General features: G+C 31.4%; 1 protein-coding gene across 1 annotated transcript; it reads left to right on the top strand.

Annotated features, from left to right (window-relative positions):
- Positions 1–728: 728 nt before the first annotated feature.
- On the top strand, positions 729–26,122 carry LOC113192422 (alpha-S2-casein-like A). The gene is made up of 8 exons (XM_077803135.1): positions 729–779; positions 3,566–3,592; positions 4,707–4,727; positions 4,814–4,858; positions 6,383–6,511; positions 7,269–7,313; positions 14,200–14,325; positions 25,985–26,122. The coding sequence occupies exons 1-8, from the start codon at positions 729–731 to the stop codon at positions 26,120–26,122; spliced, it is 582 nt and encodes a 193-aa protein (XP_077659261.1).
- Positions 26,123–26,935: the final 813 nt, after the last annotated feature.

Raw genomic sequence — 26,935 nt, 5'->3', positions numbered from 1 at the left:
GGTATAGCTTGGGTAAAAAAAATATATGTTTTGTGAATTTTAAATATGCATATTATAAGGAGTAAAATATATCAAAATTACATTAGAATACCTTTATTTCTATTTTAACTCATCTGTAGGTGGTCAAAAGGTCTGTGGACTTATAGCCAAAGAATTAGAGGTCAATCTATCTGGAAAGTGATTTCAGAGATTATAACTAAGGTCACTTTTGTTAGATGTATTAAATGTGGCCTGGTGGAACTCAGGGGCTTGCTTAAGCTTCAGCAGTCAGAAGGAAGCCTGATTCCACTAGGGTATTATTCCCACCTGCAACTCTCTACAATTTGTAAGGGAACCTGGCTGCATGTCTTGGCTCACCAAAAAAAAAAAAATGATATTAAAAGGAATTCTGGTTAAATTTTATCTTTATGATAATCATTCATCACAAAATGCCCATCAGTGAAGATTAATCCTATTAATTGACTATATCCATATTTTAGCAAGCATGACTTAAAATTATGCACTTTAGATGGGAAAAGTCTCTTTTGAAATAAACTATGATATTCATATCTGTAGTCATGAAATTATCAAAACTATTTCCTGTAGTTAACATTCATTGCTCTTTTCTCATCATTGAGTAGAAAGATAATAATAGATAAATTAGTAACAGACAACAGACGTCAATAAATAATATATAATCTCCAGAAGATAAAAATATATTCTGTATGTTTCTGCAGGACCAAGTAGCCATGAAGTTTTTCATCTTTGCCTGCCTGTTGGCTGTTGCTCTGGCAAAGCATGTAAGTATATGGGGATACAAGTTTTTTAAATTTAAATCTATAAAAAGAATGAAGTTTTTACTACATGAAAAGGATATGAACATTGGAAGTGATGAACAGAGACCAAGTGTGTGCCTTGTAATCTGTGATCATTGATAACATGTTCTGCCTACACAGAATATGAAGGTTAAAAATTATTCTACAAAGCGTCTTTGCTGTAATGTTGTAGAGGTTAAAAATATAAGAAGAACAGGAAGAAGGAAGAAGGGATAACTTATCCTCCATGATATGTTGTAATATAGTTCAGAACTTTCTGGAAAAACCATTCTCACTTCTCATCATGTTTCTAAGGTTTAAGATAGCTCTATCCCAAAGCCAATTGTCAAAGAAATCCAAATTCCAATGAATTTACCCACAACACAGTGTTTTAAAATTTTATTGCCATTAGACAGCAGAGAAAGAGATTCACCTTGGCATTGCAGTCAATAAGTCATAAATTTGTGTTTGTTTTTTTTTAATTATGTAGGAGATAAAGCCCTGCTTCTCTAGTGAGGTAAAGCACTAATTATGAAGACAGATGCTGACAACTAATAGTACAAAAAAAGTCTCTGGTTTATCTCATTCCCAATAGTCATTTAATAATTGTGACATTAGTACAAAAATAATGATGAGCACTCCAGATTCTACAAATGCAATTCCAATCCTTCTGGAATAAGGACTCATGCCCATCTGCAACTGTATTTGGCATCAATTTCTGGATGTGTTTGTACCCACACATACATAACAGATACCCAAATTTCCTCAGGTGTCACCCAAAGAATTGGTTGTTCTCTTGATATGTATTTTATATAAAAATCAAAGATAAAAGAAAACAAATATATGCAGAGGACAATTAAAATTTTTCCTTCCATCTTTGTTGTTGACATTTGCAAAAATGTGTGATATGTTCTCACATAAAAACATTGAGAGTACAGAACAAGTTATTTTACTGGAAAGTAATGAGTTAATTATCCATGAGAGTAAAAGTTTGGCAATGTAGTCAAAGGTTAAGTATTTTATTCTGAATTATTGTATAATGGGTGTGAAATAATGCTTTTTTGAATAGCACCAAAAATCACAAATAAGGAATTAAAACTCATTATCAATTTCTTTTTCCAAGGAATCTGCCAGCATTGAGCAAGAAGTAAGTCATAACATCATATGTTAAATATATTTTAAAATAATTTATCATTTTATATGGCTGTAAAAATGGATGTCATTTATTATTTCAGAAGTGTAAGAAGGACAGAAATGTGATCTTCCAAGCAAATCAGGTAAAATTGATCTATTCATGCCTTTGTGATGATTACTTGAGATGTATTTTATGTCCATTATGAGTCATTTTTCCATTACCCATGTGAGCATTATTTTTTAATCTCTGTCAAATAGGTGATTTTTATTGTCTTAACTGCTGTGAAATAACATGAAAGATCTCAGAAAAACATATTTATATTTCAGTTGTGACCGTGTTTTCAAAGTGTCACCCATCTGAAAGAATTTTTTTACTTATTTTTTCAGTTGTAAATAGACACAATAACTTTATATTGTTTATTTATTTTTATGTGGTGTCGACGATCAAACCCAGAGCCTCACACGTGTGAGGCAAGCGCTCTACCACTGAACCACAACCCAGCCCCAAGGAATTCTTATTAATGGGCCCTCACTTTGCCTTCATTCTGAACTTTTTAAACTACCATTTTATATTTTCTAAGCATTACTTTATGCCAAAAAATGTTATTCAGGAATTATAGGAAATTATAAATAAAGTCCTCTTTTATTTATAAATAAAGACCTCTTGAATCAGGACTTTAATTACTCCCAATTTTTTTAATGTCAGTAGGCATGCTACCTTGATTTCAAGTCTGATCATATGGTGTTGTATAAGTCTAGCTGAAATTACCATAGATGAAAATGTATTCAATGTCAAAGAAATTTGAAAACGAGGAAGGAAATTGGCACTTGCCCTTCCTATTTCAATGAACAATTCAATTGAAAAATATTAATTTGTCTATAAACCAGCTAACCCACTAAATACCTCCCCAATAAGTTTCCACAAAGAACAGAGATTAAGTCATTTTGTGACTTCAATTATTTACAGTTATTAAATATTTTTATTAAAATTTTCTCTTTTAAACTTAAGTAAATTTGTTTTTTAAACAGTGAATACAGCCCACAAAATTCCTTCCTTACAGTACTTACATTTCAATTCCCAACATGTTTCTTTCTAATTGAAATTTTTATATATAATAATACATACCCACAAAAAATGAATTAATTATTATGCTTCCCTCTGTGGTAGATGGATTTTATCTTTATATTCAGCAGACTACATTTAAAAACAATGATATAAAGATATGCTAATTCTTTTAAACCAGGAAGCAACAAGCAAGATAGATGAAATGGTAAGATGCTTATTTAATCTTAACATCATTAGATTGACAGCATTTATGCTTGATTTAAAGATTAATAGTATTCCCCTTTTACTAAACCAGAAACTAATACTCACAATGGAGATACTGCCTTTGAAATAACAGATAATGCTTGTTTCTCCCATTTGTGTCTCAAAGGTGATAACAATTAGTACCTATAAAACCTGATTTTAATGTTTTTATTTAAACCCTTCTGTTGAGGTTCCATATTAATTAATGATTAGGTAGATAATTAATATGGAACATACCTAAAGCAGATACTGATATTTGAGGAACACTGTTGAAGATTCCATTTCTTCTTCTTACCAATTTTTTAAATTTTTGTTTCTATTTTTGAAGGTATCATCTCACAGTTCATCTAGTGAGGTAAGATATTATTTCCTTTGAAATAAAAAAACTTTGCTGTCAGTAAATAGCAGCTTTCCAATATTGTTCTACCTAATGCAATGATCTCTAGCAAATACATATCTGAATATTAAGGGAAGAAATGGGAACAACTTGCAAATGACTCCAGACCATATTGGGGAGACTTAAATTGACTATGTTCAGAAGAAACATCATTTATTCTACCTTTTATATTATATATATCTCACTCCATAGGAAATTGAATTTTAAATCAAGTCTGAGCGAAATCAAGGGATTGTCTTTTGCCTGAAGCATAGCTTTACTTTGGAAACCTTAATGTGATTTAGAGGTGAGGTTCTCAAACAGGAGAGTGTTCCCTGATAAGTAGCATCAGCAGCACTTTCTAAAAAAAAACTAAGTGAAAAACAAAATCTTGGGCCCTATGGGAAAACTTACAGAATGAGAAACTCTGGATTGGGGATAAGCAATCTATTTTAGCAAGGCTTCCGGTGGTACGAATACACATTAACCTTTGAGAAACATTTTTTTAGAACATTAAACAGAGTTTGGGTTAGAAATTATGCAGATTGCCAATACCTGAAACACCTCTGTTGACAGAAATAGGTTACAAGGGAGTCTTGAAAGAGCTGGCAGCAGCATCATGGATCATGGCCTTGTGACCATAAGTAACACCTAAATTCTTCATAGTCAGTGTCTTAGGAAGCATACCTCAGTTTCACCAATTTAAGTCTCACTTTACCAAGTCGGGTCTATATTGTTTCTCTCTTTTATTTATTTTTTGGGGTTTTTTTGGGGGGGTGGCAGTGTCACTTGGCCTTACTCCATAATACACAAGAAATTCTCTAAATAATATAAAATTGTTAAACTTTTATTTACATTTTATTCAAAAAGTAAACATATTTAACTCATGCTGTTATTTTGGCAGAAAGGGAATGACAAAGAGACCAAGTTTTAATAAATATTTAATTTACTTAATTATTAATAAATTACTTAATATCTTACTATATACTAGTGGGTTGAACTCTGAATGTGCTTTGAATTTTCTTGAAAAAGTATTTAGTGATAACTACTGCTATGCCTTCAAGTAAAGCTACTTCTCATATTGTTCCTTTAGGAATCTGCTGACGTCACTGAAGTAAGTAATCACAATTCAATTAAATTAATATCATTAGTAATATACTTGCTTTTTATTTCTCTTACATGTGCTTTGTTTTTTAACAGAAAAAGGAGCAGTCTGAGGAAGAAAATGTCTACCTAAAACAGCTGGTAAGTTTTTTATGCAATTTATTACTTCAAATAAAACAATATATTTTACAATTCTTTCTCTTCAAGATGATCACATCATTTCTTCTCAATAAAAATATTTAGAACCAAATTTATGATAAAATTATTTTTTACTATTATGACTATGACATGAAAATGTAATCTTAATAAATAATAATGAAAACAACATTTTTTGGAAAAAAAATCCTAAGTAAACTTAGAAGAGTTACAAATCTCAGAAAACTATTTAAGTAATTTACTTGAGCCTCCACTATTTTATCAAGTAATCACATAATTAGTCACTCAGCTTCTTTTTCTCAATAAAAAATTCATGAGATATTTTTATTCACTTTTTATTCAAAGTTTTCACAAAATAACATGATTCCGCTTCTTTTAAAAGTAACAACAAAATTGATTAGTTAAGGCCAAAAGCTATTAAGTCCTCTCATTCTAAGCCCTATGAGGTCATGTTACCTGGCTGCTGTGGACAAGAGAAATATGCAGTAAAAGAAAGAATGAGACTTCAAAGTCAGGTGATTTCATTTCTGACTTCAGGTCCCCAAGGTCTTACTTAATCTCTTTAAAACTATGTTTTCCTTAAATGAAAATGAAGCTAGTAATAATATTTCTGCAGGCTTTATAGGGTGATGTCAGAAGACATACATAAATTATATAACAGAAACCTCAAAAATTCATGAAAAGATACCAATTATTATTAAATTGACATATATGCAGAAAATGTATTCTAAATCTTTTAAAACAGAGATAGCTTCATATAGAGTAGTTCAAAACAAAAACTCTAAAGTAAAGCTGTTGTACAGAAAATTAATTTCTCAATAGTTTTTTTCCCTAAATTCTAATCAAATTCTCTTCTTGTACTACTGTCTAGCCAACATTTATGCCCAATTTTAAAAACATGTTGATATTCTACACACCACCTTACTTATCCATGTGTATGAAGCAGAAGCCAAAAATGAAATTGCCATTTTAGGTGATTCCATAATTATTACTACGGTAACTTATGGTCAAGAAGCCATTGCCAAATCAAAGTAGGAGCACACTATAATATTTATTCAGCTGGACACACATGACAGGTGCTATATAAATCATTTGGCATGTCTTTCATATAAGCTCATGAGAGGTCAACAACTAGCCCAGGGAAAGGAGAATATAAATTGAATTGTCCCTCAGTCTGAGCCCAGCCTTCTTCAACCAGATATGGGAAAAAAATTGACAAAGTGAGATGAATTTCAACAAATTCTCCACTTCTTTTCTTATACATTATTTTGTTTTTACATTTATCAAAAACCTTACTTCACTAGAATCCTAAATTATCCAGATGATTTGCTTCAATTCTGAAGTTCACTTTATTCATATTTATAGTGAATTTTATATTTAAAATGTCTTTTATTTGGTTCAATTTGGTATAATTTAACTATTATCTAAATAAAAATTTAATTCACTTGATTTTGTCCAGATATGTTCTGATCATATTCAGTACTCATAAGTACATTTCTTTCCTTCTAGAACAAAATCAAACAATTTTACCAGCAAGCTTACTTCCCCCAATACCATCAGGTTTATCATCATCAGCAGAGAGTTTTGAACCCATGGAATAGCTTTAAGAAAAATGTCAATCGTGCTGTTTCCATTCCGGTGAGATGTGCATTTTTGCTTGTTTTTATTTATTATTTTTTTAATAAGTTAACTAGAAGAAAAATATCCAGTCAGTATCAATGTAGATAGTAAAGCAAATTTCAATAACATTTTCTAAAACAAACTTTAAAGTAAACCTATTAGAAAGAACTAACAGTAATTACAATGTTTTCAACTGTCCTAAATATTCACTTACATGTCTTTAACTTGATTCTGACAACAAGTCTCTGAAGTGGATAGCAGTAAAGAATATCATCTCCATTTTTAAAAAGGAACTGAAATTTTTAAAAACTGAGATCAGTTGCCAAAGTTTTAGTTAATATCTCCCTTTAATCTTATAAAGCCTTTGGGGCTTAAGGAACTCTTTCAAACATGAGGAACAAGTTCTAGAGGAGGAAATAGAACATGAGGTCTAAATAACAACTTGAGATTTGGGTTCAGAATACTAAAGATTGGGTTCCACATTCACTAAAAGCCTAAGTGACCTTGGGCACATGCTCTTCCCCTTTCTGTGCTTCCTATTTATTGGATATGAATGGCTTTCCTAGGTATCCCTTAGAAATTAAGGAACCACCATCATTAAAGGAAATATTCTTATACTGTTAGTTTGAGCATTAGATGACTAAGGAATATTATAAAAGTCAAAGTCTGTTTTCATCAAAAATAGAAAAATAAGTAATCGCAATTCAATTGAATTAATATCACTAGTAATATATTTGCTTTTTATTTCTCTTACATGTGCTTTGTTTTTTAACAGAAAAAGGAGCAGTCTGAGGAAGAAAATGTCTACCTAAAACAGCTGGTAAGTTTTTTATGCAATTTATTACTTCAAATAAAACAATATATTTTACAATTCTTTCTCTTCAAGATGATCACATCATTTCTTCTAAATAAAAATATTTAGCACCAATTTTATGATAAAATTACTTTTTACTATTATGACTATGACATGAAAATGTAGTCTTAATAAATAATAATGAAAACAGCATTTTTTGGAAAAAAAATCCTAAGTAAACTTAGAAGAGTTACAAATCTCAGAAAACTATTTAAGTAATTTACTTGAGCTTCCACTATTTTATCATATAATCACATAATTAGTCACTCAGCTTCTTTTTCTCAATAAAAATTTCATGAGATACTTTTATTCACTTTTTATTCAAAGTTTTCACAAAATAACAGGACTCAGCTTCTTTTTAAAGTAGCAATAAGAATTGATTAGTTAAGGCCAAATGCTACTGAGTGCTCTCATTCTAAGGCATATGAGGTCATGTTACCTGGCTGCTATGGAGAAGAGAAATGTGCAGTAAAAGAAGGAATGAGACTTCAAAGTCAGGTGATTTCATTTCTGACTTCAGGTCCCCAAGGTCTTACTTAATCTCTTTAAAACTATGTTTTCCTTAAATGAAAATGAAGCTAGTAATAATATTTCTGAAAGCTTTATAGGGTGATGTCAGAAGACATACATAAATTATATAACAGAAACCTCAAAAATTCATGAAAAGATACCAATTATTATTAAATTGACATATATGCAGAAAATGTATTCTAAATCTTTTAAAACAGAGATAGCTTCATATAGAGTAGTTCAAAACAAAAACTCTAAAGTAAAGCTGTTGTACAGAAAATTAATTTCTCAATAGTTTTTTTCCCTAAATTCTAATCAAATTCTCTTCTTGTACTACTGTCTAGCCAACATTTATGCCCAATTTTAAAAACATGTTGATATTCTACACACCTCCTTACTTATCCATGTGTATGAAGCAGAAGCCAAAAATGAAATTGCCATTTTAGGTGATTCCATAATTATTACTACGGTAACTTATGGTCAAGAAGCCATTGCCAAATCAAAGTAGGAGCACACTATAATATTTATTCAGCTGGACACACATGACAGGTGCTATATAAATCATTTGGCATGTCTTTCATACAAGCTCATGAGAGGTCAACAACTAGCCCAGGGGAAGGAGAATATAAATTGAATTGTCCCTCAGTCTAAGCACCAGCCTTCTTCAACCAGACATGGGAAAAAAATTGACAAAGTGAGATGAATTTCAACAAATTCTCCACTTCTTTTCTTATACATTATTTTGGTTTTACACTTATTAAAAGCCTTACTTCACTAGAATCCTAAATTATCCAGATGATTTGCTTCAATTCTGAAGTTCACTTTATTCATATTTATAGTGAATTTTATATTTAAAATGTCTTTTATTTGGTCAATTTGGTATAATTTAACTATTATCTAAATAAAAAATTTAATTCATTTGATTTTGTCCAGATATGCTCTGATCATATTCGGTACTCATAAGTATTGATATATTTCTTTCCTTCTAGAACAAAATCAATTCTATTATGTCCAGAAGATGGCAGAGTTGAGAATCAATGACTATAGATTAACTAGTGGATCTCAGCTCTTAATCAATAAAGGAAGTGGTGACCCTGTCATGAACAGGGTAAACAAGTCAGTTAACTATCCTTCATGTTTTATGAATTATATTCACTGGTGGTGAAATGCATACATTTTAGTTTTTATTCCTGGGGATTCATTTCCCTGCCAGGCAAATCCTGAAGCAGCATGAGCAAGGTCCACAGCTAAAATGGTAAATTTCAAAGTTAGCCTTTAAATCAGCATAGAATTTCACCATTTTGCTAATAATCATCTGAAATATTTAATAATTAAGAATGCATGAAAGTAATGAAATTAGTAAGCAAAAGTCTGGACTAACATAATTAGACCACTGTTTGCAAAACAATTCTGTAATATTTATGAACATTATATTCTTGTAAGTGGAGTAATTACAACTTCAATACATGATATAGGTAAGTGATTTTTTGATAAAGAAACTATATGAACTTATGTCAACATCATGAGAATTTAATAAATTATATATAAATGAAAATGCCTAAGTAATTTTAGTGTAAATAAAATAAAAATTACTGCATGCCAATTCCAACCCAGACCCAAAAAGTAAAATCTCAGAGTTTTGCTACTTCATTTATCTCTTAAAAAAAAAAAAGAGAGAGAGAGAGAGAGAGAGAGAGAAGAGCGCTAGGGTTGTGGCTCAGCAGTAAAGTGATCGCCTAGCATGTGTGAGGCCCTGAGTTTGATCCTCAGCACCATATAAAAATAAATAAAATAAAGGTATTGTGTCCACCTACAAATAAAGAAAATATATTATAAAAAAGAGAAGATAGTTCAGTGATCAATTGGACGTATAGAACATTAGTTTCTTCTTTGATTGTACTAGTCTTAACCAACCTCTTCCTTAACTTTTTGTTCTGTACATGACCTCTATCACATCTTTTAATAAAATACTTTTATTTAACTAACTGTAAATTCCAGTTACTTGAAAGTAACTAATATATTATTATTTTGCTATATTTGGATTTTAAGTCAATTAATTATATCAAAAATGCTTGTTCAAAGCTTCTCTTTACTAGATATTAGAAGATATGTGCAGGATATTATTGTTTTCAGCATGTATTATAAAACAATGCATATTTCCTTACCAGAAAATATATAATATCTTAAAACATTGTAATACTCTTTAGCTGGTTTCCATATACAGTATTTTATATTTTTAAATGCAACAACTTAAAAATCTATAACCTAACATCTAATGCAGCTCTTAAATATAAGAGATATATTGTTATTCCCATAATTTTTGTCACATACAGAATCACGTGTTATTGCTATCATTGGAAAGTATGGGATTTTGCAAAGAAAGCTCAGATTCAGATAAATTGTCCATGGAAAAGAATGCATATTCCAGGTGGCTATTTGATTAAGCCCTAAAATTGAAACTTTTTTTTTTTACATATAGAAAAAAGAGGCACACTCCTCCACAGAGGTAAGGTACTTTCACATGAAAATAAAACCTTTGTATCCAGTACCAGATATTAAATTCTGTATAAGACTGTCTTTAAATTATTTTATGCTTAAGATTAGAGTAATAGAATTAGAGAACATGGAAATTTTAAACTGTAGCAATGTTAAAAGTCATTTTAGGGGAGCAGCCTAAAACTATAACAAAATTAGCAGAATTATATTTGTGACTACCAGACACTAGCAAAAATGTTCAATACCATCTCCTTTACTGGAAGTCACTGAATAATCATATTACTTCAGGAGTCATGGTGTCTGTTTCAGGTTGTACAAACTGACCAAGAGGGTCCCTTCTATGCTTCCAAGTAAGGACTTGAGCTTATACATTTAGTGCTAATTTCCAGAAATCTTCCTACCAATGCTTCAGAATACATGTCTAAAGGCACCCTGAATGTTACTTAAAAATTTGGTTAATTTTGTTGGGTTTTATTTTTCTTCTAAAACACCAAAAACAGCATGGTAGGAAACAACATTTGAAAAATATGTAATTATTTTTTTCCCCTAAGGAACCTACCAGAAACTCCCAAGAGGTAAGTCCTAACTAATATAATTAAATAAATTTTAAGGGTTTTTTTTAAAACTGTCATACATAATAAGCATTGTTTACTTAGCTTGATTATATGCAGTACTTAATTGATGAACTAAATTCTGTATTCCTGCTATGAGAAATGGAGATCTTATTATTTAGCAGTTTTAATTCTTATTAATTCCTAGAATTTTAAAATTTATTGTTACTCTAGCTGCTTAATTGTGTAAATATTTACCAAATATTTTTATGATATTTACTCTAACAGAAATTTTATATAAATCCTACCCAAAACATATGAATACTTTAATACAGAAATGCCTATTTAATGAAATTGTGATAAACGCAGTATTATTTAAATTCTTCTTTAATATATTAACTAAGTTAAACTTATCAATTTATTCATTTAAGAAGCATGCATTTAGCAAGTACTATTTCCCTTACATGATTTTATATCTTGAGGATTCAAAAATGCATAAGAAGGCAAAATCACACTCCATGTTACATTCCATTAAAGTCATGAATATGTGTTTTTTTCTTTGGAGAACTCAGACCTAATTTGAACAATAAAAATAAACTAGATATTATTTTTCTCAATTTTTTTTCTTGCTACATCCAAGAATAAAATCTGTCTTATCAATAAAGTGGAAACACACAACAATGTTTTTAACTCATGTATTCTTTGTTTAAGGAAACCTTAAAGAAGACTGCTAATTTGGTAAGGGTGTTTATTTATATACAACTATATTTGATTTAAAATTTAATGGGAAGAAGAAGCATGCTTACGAACTTCTTTTAATAAATAAAGACATCAGTTTCATTGCATAAAAGCACAATTTTTATTAGGCCCCTTGACTACATTTTTCTTAATTGTTCTTAATTCTCTCAGTTAAAGAGTTCCATCTTCATATACATCTTGTCTACGTTTTACACTATTTTAACAAAAAATATGGAATTTTTAATTTTTTGAAGAAAAAATACATTTTTGCTGTCCCATTTTGTCCATTAGAATGATGATCTTGTTGGTAAAGCCAAAAGTCCTATCACACTATTGTTTTTTGAAAAAAGTTTCCAAATTCAATTAACTTGCTCTTCATATTTTTATTCTTTTTATTGTTCTTTTTATTTATCAAGGACACTTCTAGTAGCTCATCTAGTGAGGCTGGATAAATGGCACTTTGTTTTAAGTTAAAGAAACAACCAATCCATCAAGAAATAACACGTTTTCTACTGCAATAATTTTTAGAAAATTAATAGCTGCCAATTTTTAACAAAGTCACATCAAAACATATAATAAAAATAACAGAAATACTACGGATAATACATATTTACAAACTTATAACTCAAGTAATTGAATATATATACATGTATATAAAATCAGAATTTTCTTCCCATGAAATATGGGAATAATTTCAAAATAAATTATCATTGTTGCTGTGGTATGAATTTCTTTAAAAATAAATAAGGATCTATTTTTTAAGAAAAATACTTTTGAGCAATTATTGATTGATTCTGGAACACATGCAAATCTCAGAAATGTGTTTTCATTTCAAATGGACTAGATGAGATTACCCATAGAACACAACTGCATTCTTACTTCTCTTGAATACTATGATATGACTTAATTTCTCAAATTGTTTTAAGGTGTTTGTCAGAGTGTCAAACCACAGGCAATTCTGTAACCAGCTCTTGTGGTCCAAAGACATACATGTCTCAGTAAAAAGACATAGGTTTATAGTCAGGCAATTTATATTCCAACTCCAGCTCTATTGCCTTTTCTATCTGTGATGTTGTTTATTGAGTATTTTTAAATGTCCATTTATTTCCCCATGAAATACAAACTGAACCCATCTCAGAGCCTTGGTATTTGTGGAAATAATTATTTGTTATATATTTAACTTTTAAAATATAAGTAGTGCTTATTGAACACTTACCTTGTGCCAGGTCATGCCAGGTGCTCTGTATACATCACCTTTTTAAATTTTTTTTAATATAACTGGTTTTAATTTATTCTTTTAGTTATACAATACATTAGGATTCATTTCAACATAATTATAAAAGCATGGAATATAATATTCTCTAATTTCATTCCCAGTACTTCCCCTGTTCCCTGCCTTCTACACTATTGATCTTTCTGCTATTTACTTATAAGGTGTTTTTTTTTTTAGATTAGTGCCTTATGGATATACATAATGGTGAAATTCCCTGTGGTATATTCATATATGTTCTGTAACATTTTTAAGTACTTAATTCCTGTTAGCTACAGTATCTTCAACTGAAAAATGAACACTATTAATTCTAAAAACTTTTTGTAATGATCATTTCAGATAATATGCAGAGTCTACAACAGAATGCTGGGAATACAATGAATGTATTATTAGCATAGGCATTGTTATCATCATTCAGCTATACACTCTAGAAATTTCCTCTAAAACTTTTATACTAGAAGCAGTATTTTCTTCACTGAAACCACAGTCCTCCCACATAAAGAGCTACCTCGCTTGGGAAAGTTCTGATTCCTGTGTAGACCTTTATGTTTTGTCAGAGTGTCTCCAGCAGCAGTCGAACCATTGTATCCATTACTTGCCATCCATTGCCATGAAGCCATTTAACAGTCATTCCCTGGGGGTTCAAAAATATCTTTCCACTTACAAAAACTGAAAATTCAACTGTAGGAAGTTAGGAGTTTAATTTTGTATTTATCTCCTACATTAATCTATGATAAAGTAAATGAAACAGACTGTTAAAAAACTTAAACATGGGGGAAACACCTTGTACATATAATATGTGACAGGGACTACTCAGAATGCTCTCTGAATATTAACTACTAGAATTCTGCAATGTAAATGATGCTTAGAAAGATGAAGCAACTGCATCAGAGTCGTTCCAGAGAGGGAAATCATGAGAAATTATGCTGAACTTCTCTGGTCCTAAAGATCAATATGGTAAAATAAATGATAAAAGGAGACACTTATCTTTCTTATTCAAAAAAAAAATTTTTCTCACCTTCTTACATACACATTTGCTTTTTTTTCCTCTTAGAAATTTTTATATGAGTGCCTGAATTAACTAGAGGATTTCTTGAACTTTATAGTCACTCTACAATATAGAAAGGTTTACAGTGACTTTTATATTAGTAAACTGCTTTCATTGGGACCTACTTGGAAATTGCCTAAGTACCTAAAGTTATAATTAATTTGATTCTCTCTAGATTTCTTGTGAACCCTGGAGGACATTTAATGTGAAGTTACTGTTAATAATTGTATTTCTTTGCAGATCAAGATCAACCAATTTCACACATTCGCCGTCCCCAAATATTTCCAGGTTTATCATCCACAGCAGATAGCTATAAATTCTTGGGCTCACATTAAGAACCTTGTCCACCCATATATTCCCATTGTGGTATGTTTGCCTTTTTTAAATCATAAAATAAAATTATAATTATTATCTTTTATAAAACAAAAACATGATGTAATGAAATGAAATAAAAATAATCCCACATTCTCACATAAAAATCAATTCAAATTGAAATAAATATGTCAAGGCCAGTAATGAAATACAAAATATATGCTTCAAATATAATGATATATATAATCATAGCAATGGTGACAGAGAATTGTACTTATATTGGAATTTAATTTCCTAAATATGTTGTTAAATATGGAGTTCATGTAATGAAATACAAAATATATGCTTCAAATATAATGATATATATAATCATAGCAATGGTGACAGAGAATTGTACTTATATTGGAATTTAATTTCCTAAATATGTTGTTAAATATGGAGTTCATGTAATGAAATACAAAATATATGCTTCAAATATAATGATATATATAATCATAGCAATGGTGACAGAGAATTGTACTTATATTGGAATTTAATTTCCTAAATATGTTGTTAAATATGGAGTTCATGTAATGAAATACAAAATATATGCTTCAAATATAATGATATATATAATCATAGCAATGGTGACAGAGAATTGTACTTATATTGGAATTTAATTTCCTAAATATGTTGTTAAATATGGAGTTCATGTAATGAAATACAAAATATATGCTTCAAATATAATGATATATATAATCATAGCAATGGTGACAGAGAATTGTACTTATATTGGAATTTAATTTCCTAAATATGTTGTTAAATATGGAGTTCATATATATATATATATATATATATATATATATATACCCTAGATAATTCTAGTGACACACAAATATCTTTAGTGAGTTAAAATATCTCATAATTTATTTTTCTTTCAGGGGAACTTCTAACATTCTTGAACTAACAGCTGCTTCTTGAACTTAGGTAAGTCCCTTTAGGCCTGGATATTGAGCATCGATTCAAACAGGATTTTCAGCTGAAAAGACAACACTAAAGAAAAATCACATTTAAAAAATTTAGTTAAACTTTTAAGTCATAGTTTTATTTGTGAAATATTTTAACTTTTTCTATGAACTTTGATTCACAGATGGAAGGTATCTGTGTAATTTGCACATGTGAGCTTTTTATAAATGTTTAAAAGCAAATTACAGACAATTTCTTTTGTGGATAGTTGTGTCCAGCCAACAAAAAGGTTCTGAGAAGAAATCTCCCTAAACATGGATGGCCAAACTGGTTCATTCTTGACAGTTTCCTTTCACCTTACACCCCTAAACTCAAATTTTTATTTTTGTCAGGGAATGCTATGTGTGCATATATGTGTATAATTTAATCCTATCTTTCATTTGGGTCTCCTGATAATAGAAAGGGGTCAGCAAATTTTCCATATTAAGTTGAGAAAAATCATCAGAATCACTAAGGATGAAAGCTGAGATTTAAGTTTCATAAATCACAATATTCACTTTAATGCTATTTAGTCTTTCACTATTTTGCAATTGCTTATCATGGACCCAACAATATAAAACACTGAAATAATGACCCAACCTTCCTTAATCTCAGTTTTAGGAGAAATAAATTTACCAAGAAGTTTACTAGGTGCAATATTTGAATTACAAGCATAATATTGTAGTAGAAAGAAAAAGTTAATTGATTAAGGCCTGAACCAATAGGAAAACCAGAAGTAAACAAAGCAAAGGATGTCAGAATACCTTAAGGCAAAAGTAAATGAAATTGGCAAAATATTTATGAAACTAAACTATAATAAAAAGGTTTCCAATCAAATGGATTGTGAAGGATTTACTTTTGAAGAGTTTTAGTAAATTTTTCTGAAAGGACATTTTGCTAAATATAATTATTTGACAAATAATTAGTCCAAATAAGTCAAGAAATCATCAATTATTTTAGAAATTAGATATATTTTATGCCTAGTAAACTACTTAGAAATTAAGAATAATTAAAATGTTCCTTCAACATTTTCTCAGAATTATATTTTCATTTAGTAGAATTATTAAATAGAATTTTTTGCATAATACTGTATAGAATTTAGCTATTTAACCATAATTTAGTCACTTGTGAAACAAATTCTTAGTAACAACTCATTTGGTACTAGAAATCATTAATTAGTGATAACTATAAGTAATTATATTAGATCTGCCTATGTGTTTGATGTATATGTATATTATATACATAAATATGTCTAAGAATTTTATATCTATATATTCCAGAATATACATTTTAGATAACCTAATATGTTCTCTTTATTCATAGGTTTGCCTAGAAAAATCATTTCTATATAGTTTTCTCATCTATCACATCATCTCCTACTATCAACATTTCTTGATGTGCTTGTTGAAAAGACAACAATATTGAACTACAAGAAGTTTGTGTGGAATATTTTCTATATTGTTAATATTCTTTTTGGTTTATGTTGGATATGTCAGACCTGGATTGTGTTCATATTAACTGTACTGATGATTGAGGTCTTTTCATCACTATTTCTGAGATATAGAACACAATAATGTTGCCAAAATATTAAAATATCAAATGCACTTTTAGCTGCGTGGTCTTTCTTCTATTCCTTAGACTTAAAGACCAGGTCACTATTACTAGAATAACCTGTTCTCTAACAACTAATTTTACTTAACTTTGAAACTGGCTTGGATAGCACAAAAATAACTTTGTATATATTTGAGGCCCTTAATTGCAAGTGTGCCTCTCATATCTGATGTACTTGAATGCTGCATATTTGGAGGCCTCAACCATAACTTACATTCTCAGCACCATTGAGGCAACTTCCACCAGAGTTCTCAAGTCTCAAATCACAACCTGTGCTTACAGATGGTAACACACAATATCACACCATAAGAAGAAGATCTAATGAGTACTGAAACATTTAGAGGCCATCTATCAAGGGTTTAGACTACTTTCAACAAACATTGAGCAGGCATTATTCTAGATGTCATATAATACAACTATGATATGCCAGGTGTATTTCTAGATGCTTTATACTGGAAAACCAAACAAAGACCCTACTCAATGGGGTTTACATTTTAATTATTGGAGGAAAAGAACAAATATGAAAAGAAGCAATACAGGAGGGCCATGTGATGATAACCACACTAAAGAATAGGCAATGGGAGGGTATTTTAGATAGCATGATCAAGAAAGACAATGGTGGCAGGTCAGAGTTTGAGCAGAGAAGTGAAATAATGTGTGAAAGAGAGGAATACAATTCCACAGTAAAAGCAAATTCACTGAGGCAAGTCCTCAAATACTGTGAAGGAAAAGTGCCAAAGAGTTGAGCACTGAGAGAACACCAGGGGACATCAGATAGAGCACTAATCTCTAGGATATATAAAGAACTCAAAAAGCTAAGCACCAAAAAAAAAAAAAAAACCCAAATAACCCTATCAATAAATGGGCCAATGAGCTAAACAGACATTTCTCAAAAGAGGATAACAATCAATCAACAAATATATGAAAAAATGTTCATTATCTCTAGCAATTACAGAAATGCAAATCAAAACTACTTTAAGATATCATCTCACTCCAGTCAGAATGGCAGCTATTATGATATAAACAACAATAAGTGTTGGCAAGAATGTGGGGAAAAAGGCACACTCATATATTCCTGGTGGGACTGCAAATTGGTGCAGCCAATATGGAAAGCAGTATGGAGATTCCTTGGAAAACTGGGAATGGAACCACCATTTGACCCAACTATCTTCTCCTCGGTCTATACCCAAAGGACTTAAAAACAGCATATTACAGGGACACAGCCACATCAATGTTTATAGCAGTACAATTCACAATAGCTAAACTGTGGAGCCAACCTAGATGCCCTTCAGTAGATGAATGGATAAAAAAATATGTGGCATATATACACAATGGAGTATTACTCAGCAAGAAAAGAAAATCATGGCATTTGCAGATAAATGGATGGCGTTGGAGAAGATAATGCTAAGTGAAGTTAGCCAATCCCAAAAAAACAAATGCCCAATCTTTTCTCTGATATAAGGAGGCTGATTCATAGTGGGGTAGGGAGGGGGAGCATGGGAGGAATAGACAAACTCCAGAAAAGGAAGAGGAGTGGGAGGGAAAGGGAGGGGACAGGAGTTAGCAAGGATGGTGGATTGTGATAGACATCAGTTTCCAAAGTACATGTATGAAGACATGAATATGTGTGAAATACTTTATATACAATCAGAGATATGAAAAATTGTGCTGTATATGTATAATAAGAATTGTAGTGCATTCCGCTGTCATTTATTTTTTTAAAAAATCAATTAAAAAATCATCAAGGATATCAGCCCCCCAGTCTGACCCTTCATGACTAAGTATGAGCATTGCCCCTGTCCTCAGCCACCATCTCTTCCACTTTTCACTCCCTAGGAAAGCTCTTTCTTTTCTTCATTATTACTCCTTTCACCACAGTCATTTATAGTGAATGTAGCATTAATGACCCTGACACATAAAATTTGCTGAGTAATTTTCAGGTGCAGTGTGACCAATATTCTATTGTCTCTATTCATTCTCACAGTCACTAATAATCACACAGTGGAGGCTATTGTAACTTATCCCAAAAGCACTACTGTATTTGGTCCTTTGTTAGAATCTTAACAGCAAAGTAATGCTTACAATTCTCTTTCCCTGACTACTTCTTCCACATATATTGAATTCACTGTTTTTTGTTTGTTTTGTTTTGTTTTATAATATAGATGTTCTATAGGGTTCTCACCTCATCATTTTTTTTCTTTTTTTTTTCTGACTGCAGCTATTTTTTTTCTATTTAAAAATTGTAGCCATACTCTGGTTTCTCTTCAGATCGAATAAATCTTTCGCCTTAAAAATTGTAGCCAGGCGTAGTGGTACACACCTGTATTCCCAGAGACTCTGGAGGCTGAGACAAAAGGATAGCAAGTTCAAGTCCAATCTCAGCAACTTAATGAGACTTAGCAATTCAGTGAGATTATCTCAAAATAAAAAATAAAAAGGGCTGCAGATGTACCTCAGTGTTAAAGCTACAAATCTTTAGGTATGATCCTGAATTTTTACCTACCAATTTGGACTAACATACCACTTCCCTCTTAGATATTTCAATTTTTATATTTCACAAATTAAAATATAATCACCTTGAGTAACATTTCACTTGAACTCCTCTTACACAAAATGCATCCCTGTGAACTCACATGTCATAAATTTTCAGGTTTATATTTTTATTATAATAAAATAAAAGAGGAATATATTATTCTATATAGATGTTTTTTGCAGATAATAAAATAGTCTTCTAGGAATTGGGCTCTCTTCTAGGACTCTCTAGGTTCCCACTTTAATCATTAGTGTAGGTTGACAGTAAGACATGTTTTTCTACTCATTGAAGTAATTTTAAAAAATTAAAATACAAAGTTAGAATAAAATCTTGGCAAATATTACATCCTGTGGCACCATCCTTATAAGACTGCAATAGCTCTTCATTATGAATTTATCTTTCTAACCAAAATAATTTTTCAGTTTCCAAGACATGGATTGGGTCATCAATCCCAGGCTCCCTTCTCCTTACCCCACTATGAATCAGCCTCCTTTTCCCCTTGTTGCAAAACAGCAGGACATATTCTTCCTCATATGTCTGCTAAAGCCAACTTTTCATGGAATATGAGATTTGGGAAAAAAAAAACAGAAAGTATTCCGTTTACTATTATTCTTCTTGTTTCTAGCTATGGATCATACTCTCACATTTTTATAGTGTGAATTAAAAGGAAGGAATAAATAATAACTCTATTTTAAAAAATAGGAATCTAGCTACATTTGCAATTGGTCATTAAACTTTTTCTTTTATAGAATAACAGTTCTTTGGAACTTCAATTCAAATGCCTCTTAAGTGTCTTTGTTTTTATATTAGTTTCTATCCAAAATATCACAAAATCTACATATGTTTTATTTCCTTGAATAATGCTTAAGGACATATATTTCCTTGAGAGCAAAGTTATTAAATTATACTTATTAAGATGCTGAATTTTGGAAAGAGGTGTATCTATTTTATTGTTATAAAGGAAAAATAATGAGCCGGGCATGGTGGCCCATGCCTGTAATCCCAGAGGCTCTGGAGGCTGAGTCAGGAGGAGCGAGTGTTCAAAGTCAGCTTCAGCAAAAGCGAGGCACTAAACAACTCAGTTAGACCCTGTCTCTAAATAAAATACAAAATAGGGCCGGGATGCGGCTCAATGGTGGAGTGCCCCTGAGTTCAGTCCCCAGTATCCTCCCAAAAAAAGAAAGAAAATGAAATAGCAAAATATAAGTACTAATTTTAATAAAGTTATTCCCCTTATCAGCCCTGAACAATTGCAAGGGTGCTCCTTATAAGCCTGAAATCCACAAAAGGGACGTTTGGGGGTCTAGCCAATGCAAGCAAGTCAGGTTACAGAAGCATAAGAGTGTAGTCAGGAGGCAGAATGCTTAGCTAGTCACAATTAGCCCAGTCACCCCAGTTACAGAAACAATGCCACATTAGGTAGTTCCATGTTCTTAAGGGTTTCTATAGCAAAAGGAAAAGAACAATTTGCCCCAGTCATGACCTTTCTATTTGGCATGGTTTTTACAAAATGGAGTTACTAAACAAAATAGAGTCACTTTGGCTTGACTATCACACTACAAGTAACGGAGATGCTTATGGAGAGAACTGAGTTTAATGATATTAGCATTAAATGCCTTTACTCCATAGAAGTAAAAATGGTGGCGGTGTAAGAGCAAACACAAATTAAAATTTAAAAGCTTAAATGTTCCTTGAAGGGAAAAAAGAAGACCTCTCCTTTTTATTAGAACATTTAATTTAAAAATCTTATATGTTCTTTCTCTTTCTTTGAAATAATGTCAATCTTTGTGTGTGAGTGCACATGAAAATACATGAACCACCTAAACATTTTACCATTATGAGCTACAATAGCAATCTTATTAAAAGCAAAACAAGACTCTTTCCAGCTCTACAAGAATAACTTTCTCAAGGATCTAAAAAGCCATCACTGGAAATGAAATTATCAAGGAACATAGTACATATCTCCCAGTTTTTGTGAGAAGATGGGAATTTAACTTTGGCCATCTGCTTCCTTCCATGTTGCAAGACCTATAGTGATAAAGATCTGTGAAGTTTATTTTTCCTTTGGCTCAATCCAACACTTTAACAAAGATGATCACCCAATTACCAAACAAATTTGGGATGAACTATATGTGAAAAAAATGATGTCTTCAAGTCTTACTTGAGGAATAGTTATTGTTTATCTTAAGAACATGTATGTAAACAGTTGTGTCTACCTGGCTCTGTATAAAGGTGAGATTTATTTGCTTTTTTTTTTTTTAAGAAAAAATCTTACTAAATTGCATAGGCTGATTTTGAATCTACTTCAGCCTCCCAACCCACCAGGACTTTGGACATGCACCATGATGCCTGAATGAGATTTCTTCTTGTCCTCTCAATTTGCTTAGTGAGTTACCTGTGATGGATTTCATATTCTGACTTAAAGTTCATTGAATAAGAATCTGTTTCCTTTCTCTTATGGTTTTATGGAGAGGTTTCTGGAATGACAAAAGATTTTGTTTTTATTTTACTTCCCCAACAACGGACAATTTTAAAAAATTTGTTCGAGATAGAGAAGGAAGCAAGCAACCAAATAAACAAAAATATTCTCATTAAAAAATGTGATCTGTTATATGTTTGACCACTTCATGAAAAAGCTGATGACTCTCTATGATTAAGAGATGGGTTCTAGAAGGAAAAAGAATCAGTCATTTATCTTGTCTTTGATAGCTACTAGCTTAAAGATATTGACCAATAACTTATTCTCTTAAACCTTCATTTCCTCATTGAGAAAAAATGGGCATAATATACTTAATCATATCAGATGGATAAGAATATTAAAAACTTTAGTACATATAAACCTTTACTCAGAATTGTGTATAATAGCAGTTTCAGGATGCCCTGCCTCTAACTGTCCATGGACATTATTTAAAGGCTTCTGTCTAAAAGGTAGTGAGTTGTTAGAGCAGCAGCACCAATACCATCCCAACAGGGAGCATATTGAAGACTCAGAGTCTGAAATCACATCCAGACCTATTGAATCAGGATCTACGTTTAACAGGAATCCCTACATAATTCACACACAAGAAAGGTAGAGAAGTCTTTTCCTAAAGTGTTCTATGCAGAAATAAAAATGGAAATTCTCAGAAAAACATAGTCACCTGCCATTTCTGTAGTGTGCTTATTGGTTTCCTTGGCTCACAGAAATTTTGAAATCTAGTCTTAAATAGAGGATTATAGCAGAAAGACTTTCAAATATAAATGCCAAGTAGACTGATATTTAGAACTGAACCTCAGTTGAGAAGTGAAGCTTATAAATATCTGGTATATATGTGTTCATTAACTATGTATCAAATACTTATTGTAACAGTTTGAGCAGCTTCCATATAACTCATTAATAGCTATGGTGCTTAAAAACATGGGGGAAAGCTTTTGAATGAATTAAAGAAGAACAGTTTTGATTCATGCTATGTTTAAGTGAGGTTTATTCCTGGGACATCAATATGTTTCATCATTTTTAAAAAATCAATAAATTTGGTTCAACACATTAGCAGAATGAAGAATGAAACTCATTCAGTTATCTCAATAGATGTGGAAAATACATTTGGCAAAATTCAAAAGCTTTTCACAATAAAACTGTCAAGAAGTTATGTCTAAAAGGAATATAACTCAACACAATAAAAGTTACGTATACCAAGGCCACAGCTGACATTATACTCAACATTGAAAAGTTAAAAGACTTTCCCCTGAGATCAGGAACAGACAAGAATGATCATTCTCATCAGCGTTCCTCAGTGTAGTATGGGAAGCCCTAAAGAGAGCAATTAAGAGGAAATGGAAATAAAAGGTGCCCTCCAAGCAGAAAACTAAGGAAAAAACTTGTTACACTTCTCACTGTTTGCAGATGACATGATCTTGTTTATAAGAAACATAAAGGCGCCCCCCCAAAAAAATTTACAGAATGAATAAACAAACTCAGTAAAATTTCAGGCTGCAAAATCACTATACAAATATCAGATATGTCTCCATACACAAATAATGAACTATCTAAAAAATAGATTAGGAAGACAATCCCATGTAAAATAGCACCAAAAATGATCAAATATTTAAAGGATTTGCCTGGAAGGTTTAATGACCTCAATAATTTCCACAAAGGAAAAAGGAACATTATATTTTATTACTAAGTGCAAGAGGAAGGCTTGATTAGCTATCAGAATATAGAGTTAATCTGAACGCAAACTTTCCCTCCAGTTTCAAATAATATGTTGATTTTTCTCTTATTTCAAAACCAACTTGTCTTTTTATTCCTTACATAAAACATGTACTTAATGAATTTACAGGTAATAAAAGTAAGAATGAAAATATGTATCCTAGAATTCTCTGATCATTTTAATAAACAATGGAAAATGTATACAATTTTCACAATTTATTTTTAAAACAATTACTATAACATCTTGCAGATGAGAAAATTACAGAAGAAAGACATTAATTTGCCCTTGACATCTCTATTTTATTCAGTAATGTTTCTCTGCTTGGTGATTCTCCTTTAACAACTTTGATTACATTTTATCCTTCAGGTATTTTCATGGACCCTCTTCTTTCTTATATATAACATTAATGTTCTGTATTATTCTGACTCCACTACATTTCTTACCTTACTAAATTTGGGTAACAAGTTTGAGGTGGAAGGGCATTTGAGTTTGTTTTCTCTATGGATTAAGGAACAATTTATAAGATATGGTTGTAATATTCTTCGAGGAGGATAACAAATGTGATGAGATAATACACTAATTTATTTTCTTAAATGCACACAACACTTTCCAATCCTTACCTACCATAATATTCAATATTTTCTATAAGCATTAGTTTCTCACATCTGATCCAAAAATAAAACTCAATTTGGGGCTACAGCACTTGCCTAGCATGTGAGGCATTGAGTGCAATCCTCAAACCACATAAAAATAAGTAAATAAGATAAAAGTATGTGTCCATCTACATTAACAACAAAAAAATAAAAAATTCAATTTGAGGTAGTTTTCACTAGACAACAGAGATATTAACTTGCAAATTTTCCTGTCAAGATATCCATGTACACGGCTGTATGTCTGTTACATATTGCTGTTTTTCAACTACCCATCAAGGACACTGAATTATTGTTAAAAATATGAAGAAAATAGGACATTATTTTGACAAACCATGATGTATATAGCTTGCCAATGTAACATGAGTTCTCAAGAAAATCAACACATAGTGTATAATGCATATTTTTCCATATTAAACTATAACTCCAACTCCAGACCAATAGCACCAATATTTTAAGAATACAGTGGAATTAGCACACTTTAATTCTCTGAAAAGAAAGTAGTTATGTTGTCTTTACTTACTGCTCACTAGTTCAAGATAACAGACTTTGAGTATAATCAGTGTTCCTAACATGTATTCTGTTGATAGAAAATAATCCCAAGATTTTCTCTCTTGAAATCAGAGCAGACATGATGAAAGTTCCTTATGCTTATACTTTCCAAGAAAAACTGGCAGAAGGCAGGCAAGGATGAGCAACTTCATGTTAATTTATTTCTGTGGAAGCAGGATCAGGAACTCAAGAGTTTTCTTACATTGTATGTTTCACTTTCTTCCCTCATTCTCCACTAATTCATTTACTGAACTTTATGGGGGCACTGTTGTAGTACATCTCTGATATTCATGGCCTTCTAAACAACAATGCTCCAAAGACACTACAAAGAACAGCATCCTACCAACATAAAAAAATGAAAATGTTAATTATATACATTTAAACACAGAAGTAAACTTTTTATATTTCCTTTGGTACCAGGATGGAACTCAGCTGCACTTAACCACTGAGCCACATCCCAGCCCTTTTCACTTTTAATTTTGAGACAGGATCTCACTTAGTGACTTAGGGTCTATGTTGCCAAGGCTGTATTTGAATGTAAAATTACCCTGCCTCAGCCATGAATTAAACTTAACTAATGTATATTTAGGTGGGAACAACAAAATAGTGGGGGATTTTTTCCTTTGTCTCATACTTCCTGCTATAAGATGTTAGAAAATACAGTTATGAATGTGGTAAACAAGAAAAATGAACTATAAACAGAAATATGATTCTTATTGGAGTTACAATTTTACTCCAGGGTAAAATCTGTGGCTGAGAACATTACTTCACATTTTATAATTAAATAAAGCAGATATCTTAACCTCTATCACTAAATGTGATGCTCTTGGAAAGTGCCATCAACTTTACTACAATGGAAAGATCACCAAACAGCTACTGCTGTACCACAGGGGTGTCATTAAATTGGTGGCTTAAGGATGCAACCCAGGAAGAATTCCACTGAACTTCCTTTCTCCTGTGTTTCTCCTCCTCTTACTGCTCCTTCATTGTGTCTGTGATTAAAAGAAGGTCCAATGCATTAACATTCTGCAATCATTATTTAACTAAACACAATCTTATTTTTGTTACAATTCCTAAAACAAAAAATTCTGTACATGACATGTATGAATAAATATGTGGCATGTCTCTTAGATGACAAAGAACCTCTTTGGCACTGGTGAACCCTGATGACTAGTTCTATTCCTTCTCTTAAGGGACCTCCTGTACAACTGGAGAAACAGGCAAGGGTAAAGCAGCTGCAGAGAGAAATCAAAGAGAAAGTTAATTATGAGTTTTCAATTGGGAGAAGGTTCAACTTGGAGCTGCTGATTTTGGACTTCCCAGATTGTTGATTAGCCAGGAATGTTGACCTAATGCAGATCCCATAAACAACATTGATGCAGTTGTGAAAGAATATCAAGAAACCCTTGAAAATCTCTGAGAAGAAAAAGATTAGGAGAAAAGAAGAGAATTTCCAGGTAATTTGTATGTTAAGGAAGCCAAAGGGGTGAAATTTCAACAAGGAAAACATAATGCCAGTGAGCAAATGTTAAATTGAATGTGGAGGTTGCTCAATGTCATTAAACTGCAGATATCACATCACAGGTGTAGTTTTATTTAAAAAAATGTGTACAAATTACATTTCCAATAAAAATACTCAGATATAAATAATAAAGCATGATCATTACTTTAACCATCAAAACCATAATTTAATTTTTGCCATTAAAGTCTTCAGAGTAAATTTTTTCTCTTTTACTTGGAATTGAGCACACAGGTATTGTGCCACTGAAATACATTTGCAGCCCATTTTCTTCTTATTATTTATTTTTATTTTGAAACAAGGTTTTGCTACATTGCCCAGTCTGACCTGAAACTTTCCATCTTCCTGCTTCAGCCCCCTGCATCGCTGGTGTGCACCATCACACCCAGCTTGGAAAGAACATCTTCCTAAAGCAATTCTTCAATAATTATGGGGAAAAAATGAAACAATGTTTTTGGACAATATGAGTGTCATGTCATTAACAATGGAAGTCAAGATTTAGAAGTTAAAAGACAAGGATTATTCTTAAAGGGTGGAACTGGAAAGATTTTTGTAATCATACCAAGTGAAAAACATCATTTTTAAAATTGGTTGTTCTTGGAATTGACTGTTGGCTGAGATGTGT

This window comes from Urocitellus parryii, chromosome 10 (assembly GCF_045843805.1).
Source record: "Urocitellus parryii isolate mUroPar1 chromosome 10, mUroPar1.hap1, whole genome shotgun sequence".
In the NCBI taxonomy this organism is placed as follows: Eukaryota; Metazoa; Chordata; class Mammalia; order Rodentia; family Sciuridae; genus Urocitellus; species Urocitellus parryii.
This window is presented reverse-complemented; position numbering and strand designations above follow the sequence as displayed.